At 38.0% G+C, this 9,559-nt stretch overlaps 1 protein-coding gene across 1 annotated transcript; it reads left to right on the top strand.

The window, feature by feature from the left end:
- Window positions 1-895: 895 nt before the first annotated feature.
- Window positions 896-8,523, top strand: ndufa10 (NADH:ubiquinone oxidoreductase subunit A10). Its single transcript, XM_024287115.1, has 10 exons — window positions 896-1,051; window positions 2,150-2,318; window positions 3,197-3,412; window positions 3,492-3,578; window positions 3,643-3,764; window positions 3,828-3,907; window positions 4,518-4,572; window positions 4,647-4,732; window positions 4,806-4,914; window positions 8,375-8,523. The coding sequence occupies exons 1-10, from the start codon at window positions 977-979 to the stop codon at window positions 8,441-8,443; spliced, it is 1,068 nt and encodes a 355-aa protein (XP_024142883.1). The 5' UTR covers window positions 896-976; the 3' UTR covers window positions 8,444-8,523.
- Window positions 8,524-9,559: the final 1,036 nt, after the last annotated feature.

Here is a 9,559-nt window from a genome sequence, read left to right as displayed (position 1 = left end):
TTTAAACATAAACCAATTACGCAAATAAAGAAAATCAGAAAGATGAAAACTTGATCATTTTCTGCAGGATATTTTCTCCTTTCTAAATGTTAGAAAACAGAAAAATACTATGGTTATGGCCATAGACTCTTGAGTTGATTATTTGAATTTAAAACTATTTAAATGAGTGCTTTACAAAGGGATAAAGTAGATGTATAAGAAAAAAAGACTTATCGAGTATATATATGTTTTAAGATTTCAAAACCACAGAGAGAGAAAGTTGTTATTTTTTCTGTAGTTTGTTTTTTTTTTTATTAAAAAAAGTGTGGTTTGAATGTATTTAAGTAAGAACAGGCTAACAAGTCAAATATAAACAAAACAAAAAGGTTCACTTTCATATGAAATGCATGATTTATTTTATTTATTTATTTATTGGTGTTTATGAAGAAAAAAAGTTCAAAATTAAAAGAAAAAAAGTGATTGAAAAACAAACTGGGGGAAAACTGACAGTATTTTTTAGATTTTGATAGATTAAAAAAAGCTCAGTTTTTATTTTTATTACCAAGGGTATAAAAACAGCAGCTGAAATCCATATCTTTTAAATTTTAATTGTATCAAAGTTAACAGTCAATCTGATGTAGATTTTCTTGATGTCACTTCAGAAAAATGCTAGAGAAATCAATGGCGCCCTCTGCTGTTAGAAAAGCTGAAATGTAGCGGTGAGAAGCTGTCCGATCATCCCTACAAGAAATTAAGTCTAATTTATTATGTCTTTGTTTATGTTTTAAAGAAAAAAATACAGTAACATTATTTTAAACTATAGACCATCATTTTGATTCAATCTATTCATTATAAACATAAAGAAGCCCCCCCAGTTGTTTTGTGGATTTAGAACAGGCACCCACCGGACAGCCTCGGGCTCCTGACAGGACCTTTGCGTGACGTCGCAGGGCCTCAGTGTTGTGGACTTCAGGTCACTGTTGGAGGACGCAGAACCATGGCTCTTAGGGTGACCCGCCTGCTGCTCCCAGCGGGGGGTTTCGCTCTCGGAGCGGGGCGCGCCGTCCAGAAGGTGAGCGCCGGAACCGAACCGGTACCGCCCGGTTCAGCTGCCACGAAGCTCCCCGATTTACAAGGGCAGGCTAACGCTGATAGCATAGTAGCTAGCACCGGTTCTGCTCGTGAATTCATTTTACCTTCTATCCAAACTGGGACATAACTTTAACTATAGTAAATTTAAATCTGTATTTAGACTTTTATCTTCAAGAAAATGCCTCGCGGGCTTTAAATATTCCTCACAGAAGGGCTTCACCTTTTATCCCATCATTCCTAAATTTTTTTAAACTAACTGAAGTTCCATTGTGGAGAACAGCGTCCTGCATGTTTCTATGCTACTTTGGTTAACCTCAATAGAAACTTTAGCAAAGACCTAATAAAGGCTGCAATTAAAAGCAGCTGCGTTTGATTGAAGCGAGGCATTATGGGATAGAAAACATGCAGGACGAGGTACCCTGAGACCTGGACTGAGGAATCATGGACTGAGGATTCCTGCTGCAAGGTTTAGTAGCTCCTGTTGCCCAAGTTAGATCCATTTCTGCAGTTTTCTCACAAAATGTGGTCAAACATTTGTCTAGTTGTTGGAATTCAAACAAAGTAAATAAAAAGCTATTAATTTAACATGATTTATCTCTGAGAATTAATAATATCTTTCCCTAATTTAAAGAACCATTTGTTGTTGGATGATCATTATCTTTCCACTTGTACTGCGGGTCTAAGATGGTTAGAAACAGAGGTTGAACCCGGGTTTGCTGTTGAGAGGGAACTGAAGATCAACTTAGAGATACAAACCCCCCCTTTTTTTGCATCCCAAAACAAAAAATAGCCTATTTTTAAAGTGAAAAGAGGTTTATGGTGCCACATTTTAAAACCCAGAGGTTACCAGATGACGATAAAGTTAGATCTGTGATTTGTGGAGCAGAATCTTCTTTATTTAAAAAAATATATATCTTTTTTATTGATATTTCTTAAACGTTCATTCACACGAACGCATAATTATTTACAGTCTGAGACCAGGCGGTTCTCCAAACTTACTGATTTACCCCTAAAGCTTCATCCAGACGGTCCTGCTGCAGACTTTTCCTCTGACAGATGAACCCGTTTGCTTCTGCAGGTAAAGCTTCACGTGAGCGCCGGGAGGCGTCTGGAGTACGGCTGGTGGGCGTACGCCCTGGGGGAGAGAACCACCCCCCGACTGAAGCAGTACAGCAAGATCATCTCGGTGGATGGAAACCTGGCCTCTGGAAAAGGAGCGCTGGCCCAGAAACTGGCCGACAAGCTGGGTGAGTTTGTTGGGCCGGAACCAGATTTTTCCAACTGGAACGAAATAGAAATGTGGATCGTTCCTCAGGCCGCAATCGGATTCGCACATCAGACCAGGATTATCACTAGAAATGGAACATTTATTACCATCACATCACTCGCTCCAATAATAATAATTAATACAAATTTAGCTAATATATTAGCATTGTTCTACCTGTTTTGGCTAATTTAGACATTTTCCCATTTTTTAGGCTAATTCGAAGTTTAGCAAATGTAACAATATTCTATCCATGTTTTTTTTTTTTTTTTTTGGTTAATTTTGCATTTAGCTAATATTTTAGCAAGTTTCAGCTTCAACATTTTCAGCCATCAGTTTCAGCTTTTTCAGCTATCTGCTCTAGCATCTTCAGCAGCCAACATTCACACTAGCATTATCGCAGGTAATGCTATATATCTAGTTTTACTTTGAAAATTATAACCTTCACTGACACTTTATTTTGAAAAATGTATTTACTGCTGGTGACAGTAGCGCATTTGATTTGTTTAGTTTACAAACTTTAAATCTAACATTAATCTGCGCTATTAAAGCAATAGTTACATTGTTTTAAGTTTCTTTTTATTGTGTTACTCCACTATATTAATAAAGATCGTAAATCTACGATTTTAGACGTCACAGATATTTATACTTTTTCTGGAACAGATCAGGATTATTTGAGAACTCAGATATTCCTTGTAGACTTTCAACTGTTAAAAGAACACAGAAAACTTCACAAAAGGTTTTCTCTTTTTTTTTCAACCTGTATTAAACTCCAGATTTTTAGAAATTTTTTTTAAAAAAAAGTGCCGGCGTTCTCCTTGTTCACGTTTGTGGTTTTTGGTCAAACGCTTGCACCTGCAGGGATGCTCTACATGCCTGAAGCCGACACCTTCTACCTGGACAAGATGTCGGGAGACAAGGAGCCTCTGCCAGTCGACTACAACGGGATGTGCAGTCTGGAGAAGTTCTACACGGATCCCAAGGCGGCGGACGGGAACAGCTACCGGCTGCAGCTGTGGATGTACAGCATGAGGATGCTGCAGTACGCAGACGCCATCGAACACCTGCTGAGCACAGGTGAGAGCTTGCCGCAATGCGATCCGACCAGAATCAGGAAGTGAAGCCCCGCCTCCTTACCTTCTCTGTGGTCTTCAAGGTCAGGGTGTCATCCTGGAGCGCTCCCCGTTCAGCGACATGGTCTTCCTGGACGCCATGTTCAAGCAGGGCTACATCAGAAAAGAGTGTGAGTGACCCGAGCACAAACCGCTGCAGGACGCCGCTCTGGTATAAACGTTTGTTTCCTGCAGGCGTCCAGCACTACAACGAGATCAAGGGCATCAGCATCTGCGAGTTCCTGCCGCCGCACCTCGTCATCTACGTGGACTCACCGGCCGAGGAGGTGCAGAAGAAGCTCCGGCAGAGCGGGAAGGTACGGCGCAGACGGGGGAAACGTTTCTGCTCCTGTCAGGCTCAAACTAACAACTTCTTTCAGCCTTACCTGCAGAACGTTCCTCTGGAGTACCTGAAGAGCATCGAGGAGTCCTACAAGAAGTCTTTCCTTCCTGAAATCAAGTGAGGAATCCCAAAAAATGTAACCTGAACGTTTATTTAGAAAAAAAAAAGTTTCCTTTTTCTTTTTCAAGCACGTCAATAAAACTTAAGTAGTTTCAGTTGAGAAACGGTGCTAAAAACTGGAAGTAGGTCAGTTTAGATCCACAGGACGGAGCAGACAGGAAGTCTTTATGTCTGAGATAAAAAAAAGCTTGTTTTGTTTTGATTTTCAAAATAAAATATCACAGGTGAAGTGTCTAAAACCGCATTCACACCAGACGGGATTTGTGCGTCAAATTTGCGTCGACCGTCCTTTTGTCAGACGTCAAATTTACTGCTCGATGTCCCTGCCGCGAGTGGGAGGAGCTACCACCAAAGTTTTTCTGGACTTCATTCGTTGCCACGTCATGGAAAACATGGAAGATGTGGAGTGAGTGGGTCATGAAAAACGTGGCGTACCCAAAGCTGAGTCCCTGATTGGTTGATTTGCCACGCCCATCGCACCTGAAGACCTCAGATTGAACTTAAAACTGCGCAAATCCCGTCCGGTGTGAACGCAGCTTAAAGGACGTGATGTCTCTTACCAAGATAAACAATATGAAAGGTTACATGTTTTTTCCTAAACTTGCAGAGAAAAAGCTGAGCTGCTGACGTACGACGCCACGGAAGTTCAGGACGTAGACAAGGTGAGTTCACCGCTGGATCCTTTTTTTATTTTTTTTAAATCTCCGCCGTCTGCATCGACGTTACTGTCCTGCAGGTGGTGGAGGACATCGAGTATCTGAAGTTTGAGAAGGGGCCGTGGTTGGAGCAGGACGACGTCACCTATCATCACATGAGGATGCTGTGAGTTCCTCGCCGCTGCTGGACCGCTTCTCTTCCCGTTTCGGAGATAAACGCTCCGGGTTGTGTGTTTCAGTGCGGAGGACAAATACAGAGTGGCCACGCTGATGCACATACCCAAGTTCCTGCCGGAGATCACCATCGGGGCGCACGACTTTGATGAGAAATACTACGCCTACAGAGCAGTGAGTTTCTGCTCCTCTTCACCATCTGAACGGAAAAAACCTTTGAGCTCCACAGTGTCTAAAACACCTGAATGTTAGCTCCTCCCACTGGAGCTCTACTAGCTTAGATATTTACGGTTTTAAAGCCAGAAAACAAATTCCTCTCACACGAAATGTCATTGTTTGACTCTAAAACAGAAAAAAATAATTATTTAAGAGATGTGATGAAATAAAAAATACATTTAAAGGAAAACTAGACATTTATATTTTCTATTTCATTATATTTATACATTTGGGAAATTATATTTTTGGGCCTCAATTCCAACTTTCAAATTAAATTTGACTGAGATCTGTCAATTAGAATAAAAAAAAAAAAATCCAAATTTTGTCTTCAAACGTGATCCAAAGTTTTTTTTTTCCTCATAGATGTCACATTTTTAATGTCTGTTCGCTCCACAAACGTTTATTTTTCCTTTCACCTTCATACTCTCAAAGCACAGTTCCAAATATGTCTGTCAGCCAATCAATCAATTTATTATTTATATAGCACCTTTAAAGCAAAATGCTGGACAGCAAATAAAATATGAATGAAATCACGAAACAATAAAACAGTGAAAGCAATAAAACACTAGAAAACTAGAAAAGTTGCATTACCTGTGATAATGCTGATGTGAATGCTTTTTGCTGAAAATGATAATGAAACAGTTGAATTGCTGAAGGGCTTTGCTGAAATGGCAAAACCTATTTGTAAAATGTTAAATTTGCTAAAAGACTGGAAATGTTAGAGAACTATGAAACAGCGCTGAAGTTGACCTAAATATCTCAAAAAAATTGTTCAAATCTCTAATACAGGTAAATTTTGCAAAAATATTTAGTGTATTGCTTAAATACTAGCTAAACTCCAAAATAACCAAAAATTCCTCATTAAACTAAATTAGTCAAAAGCATTAGCCTGTTGCTAAAATAAAAGCTAAACTCTAAATTAGCCTAAAAAACCGCAGTTTATAGCCAATTAGCCGAAACTTTAGCGTGTTGCTAAAATAGAAGCTAAACTCTAAATCGGCCTATAAAAACCTCAGTGGATAAAAAAAAAAGAAAAAAGGCAAAAATGTTGGAATGTTACTTAAAATATTAGCTAAACTACAAAATAGCCCAAAAATTCCTCACTAAACTAAATTAGTCAAAAATATTTGCCTTTTGCTAAAATAAAAGCTAAACTCTAAATTAGCCTAAAAAACCTTGTTTATAGCAAATTAGCCGAAACGTTAGCATGTTGCTAAAATAGAAGCTAAACTCTAAATCAGCCTATAAAAACCTCAGTGGATAACAAAATAGCCAAAAATGTTGAAATGTCACTAAAAATATTAGCTAAACGCAAAATTAGCCAAAAAAGCTAGCTCATTGCTTAAATACTAGCTAAACACCAAAATAGTTAACTTAAAATTGTGAAATTTGAAGACTCATTCTCATCCCCGGATCAGGAGAATCACTTTAGTGTGAACGCTCACAAAGCATTCACTCAATAACAACAGGAGACGTGGCGCTCTGGTTCCTATCTTTCATGGAGATCCTCAGGGTTCCATCTTGGGGCCTTTTCTCTTCTTTGTTGAAATGTAACTTTCTTCAGTGATTCTTTGATTCAGTCGGTTGAAGGAGTTTGTAAAAGTTTGCACTCCCCAGTTTTGGAGTTGCTGCTGAGGATGACAAACGGTAATCCGTGGGTCTGCCCTTTCTGTCTCTGTTTGCTCATGGGCTCTGGGTAAATTGTAAATGTGATGAATGGAACCTTCAGCTCCACATTCAGAAACTTCACCTTCACAGAAGTCGTCCTCCCTTCAGCTTCTCGTTTGCTCCGGTTTTCCCGCTGAATTATTGCGCCGCGCGTCGTTACAAATGTCAGGAGTGGGATTTTTCTCCTCGCCTGCTGGTGTCGGCGCTCTTCTGGGGAAACGTTTGCGCTGACCTTTCCGATGTATCGACTGCAGACGGTTTTGTCTCCCCCTGCTGCACGGGCCGAGCCGCCGAGCGCAGCGGGGGGGTCGCGACCTGACATTTCGCCGCGAGAACGACGGCAGCAAAAACCTGCAGGTGTTCCTGCTGCGGCGTGGAGCTCCAGATTAACGAGGAGGAAATATTCAGAGCAGTTATGCTGCGTTCAAAGACGGCTGGGAGCTTTCCCTTCAATACATAACTGGATCTCCTCAACACATCCTCCTATCATCGGTCCGTAAAACATCAGCATAATGCAGCACTTTGAAAACGTTTAAGAGGATTTTGGAAAAAATATTGATGATAAAAAAAATCTGAATCTCCTTTTTTATCTAAAGGTTTTTCAAAATGAAATCGAAATATTGTAAAACAAAAAATCTGAATCTACTTTAAGTTTAAAAAATATTGTTGATAAAAAATCTGAATCTCCTTTTTTATCTAACGGGTTTTTCAAAATAAAATAGAAATATTGTAAAACAAAAAATCAGAATCTAATTTATCTGAAAGTTTAAAAAATATTGAATGTACATTAATTTAAGGTTTTACAAATTAACATAAAAATATTGTTAAAAAAATAAGAATCTATTTTATCTACAATTTTTATAAATAAAAATATTGATAAAATTAACAATTTATTTGAAAGTTTTTCAAAATAAAAAAATTAGAATCTTTATCTGAAAGTTTTTCAAAATAAAAATGTTTAAAAATATATTTTCTTTTTTTAGATTTTCAAATTAAAATATTGTATAAAAATCAGAATCTCCTTTTTAATCTGGACGTTTTTCAAAATAAAGCATTGCAAAAATATCAGCACATATTTTATCTAAAAGTTAAAAAACATATTGGAAAAAAATAAAATTTTATTTGAAAGTTTTTCAAAATAAAATAAAAAATATTCAAAAAAAATCTGAATGTATTTTAATCTGAAATGTTTTTAAAAAAATATTTAAAAAATCAGAATGCCCTTTTTCAGAATAAAACAAATCTGAATCTTCATTTAAGTTTTTCAAAATAAAAATTAAAAAATATATATTTTCTTTTTTGAGTTTTTCAAATTAAAACATTGTATAAAAATCAGAATCTTGTTTTTTTTCTGAAAGTTTTTCAAAAAAAATCTACTAAAATTCTGATTGAATTAACAATTTCCCATCAAAACATCATAAGTTCTGTTGAAAGTTAATTTCTTGAGTAATCTTTCCTTTTTTCTTAGTAATATTGAGTGTTCTATGACACATTCACACTGCACTCTTTGGTCCAGAGGCTCAGGTGTGACAGCTTATCTGCTTCTATAGAAGGTTAAAATGAAGGTCCAGGAGTGAAGATGTTCCTTCCTGTTTAGAAATGCAGCCTCTCTGAAGTCGACCCTGGTAGTGCAGTTAAGAGATGCTGAAAAATTTTAGAGAAGTTGAAACACAGTCAGATCTGAGGAAGGCTCTAGCCACGCCCCCAAACAGATAACAAAGACTTCAGCTTTTGTTTTTCTTTTCTGCAGCTTCCTGGGAAGAAATACGCACCGGGCTACAACGAAGACGTTGGAGACAAACTCATCTGGTTCAAGTGAACGGATGGTTTATCTGGTCGCTCTGTTGTACATCCTAAATGTTCTATATGTGTTTAAAGAATAAATGTTGATTTCAAAGACGTCTGAGTGTGGATCTTCGTGAAGCTGTGAAGGGGAGGAGCTGCAGAGAAAACCACAGAGTGGAGACGCACTGACATGATGCTGCGACTAAGCATGAGCACAGATTTTAGCTTCCTTTGAAGTTGATCTCCTCCTTTGATGTTTGTTACTGGTCTTCGTTTTAAAAGGTCAAAGCTCTCAAACATGATTCTGTGTTCTCGTTTACTGAAGAGATGCTAAATTTAAAAGGTAATTACTCTGAAACTGACGCCTGAAGATCCAAATGAAAGTCAGTAGAGTGAGGTGAAGAAGAGAACAGCTGCTGGTGCAGATGCTCCTCATCTTCTGACTTTCATTAGAACATCTTTAACGCTTGGAGCTGCAACACAGGTGGAGCTGATGAACCAGACCTGCTGTTCTCGTCTGACGTCAGCTGTTTTCAGCGATGAGGAAGAGGAGGCCAGAGTCATCCATGTGTTCAGAATCTGCTGACAGAGGAGACAAAGACCTCAGTGACAGTCCCTCCCTCCACGCTCCAACAATGAGCCGCTCCTCCCTGGACTCCTGATTCTATATTTAAATCAAGTCTCAGCGTAAATGAGGAGTCAGCGGGACGCATTAGGTCTGGAGACTGGATTATGGAGGGAAGACAGCTTTTATCAGACCGTTCTGGCTGGAAAAAATATTCCTCATTAGCTTCAGTTTGTGCAGGTTTTGGAACGAGGAAAGTGATGATTTCTCACTCTCTCCAGGTGAGTCTAAAAAAAAAAAAAAAAGCTGAAGAAAACCTGGATAATTCTGAAATAAAAATAAAGGTTCAATTAAAAGAAAATATACTATATGATAAATGCAGATTTCACTAAATAAAAAAACTCAAATGCTATTGGACCACATTAAAGTTCTAAATTTATGACTGAAAAGTTTAAAATTATAATAAATGCTCATTTAGCTAAAAGCTAATAAACAGAGTAAACAAGCTAAAAGTATAAAATAGAATTTACAAACTAGAGAATTACTTAAAAAAGATTAATTGTTCTCTGCGGATTAGAATAACTT

The sequence above is a fragment of the Oryzias melastigma genome, linkage group LG21 (assembly GCF_002922805.2).
Source record: "Oryzias melastigma strain HK-1 linkage group LG21, ASM292280v2, whole genome shotgun sequence".
Taxonomy (NCBI): Eukaryota; Metazoa; Chordata; class Actinopteri; order Beloniformes; family Adrianichthyidae; genus Oryzias; species Oryzias melastigma.
Note: the sequence above shows the minus strand (reverse complement) of the source record. Positions and strands in the feature narration are given on the sequence as shown.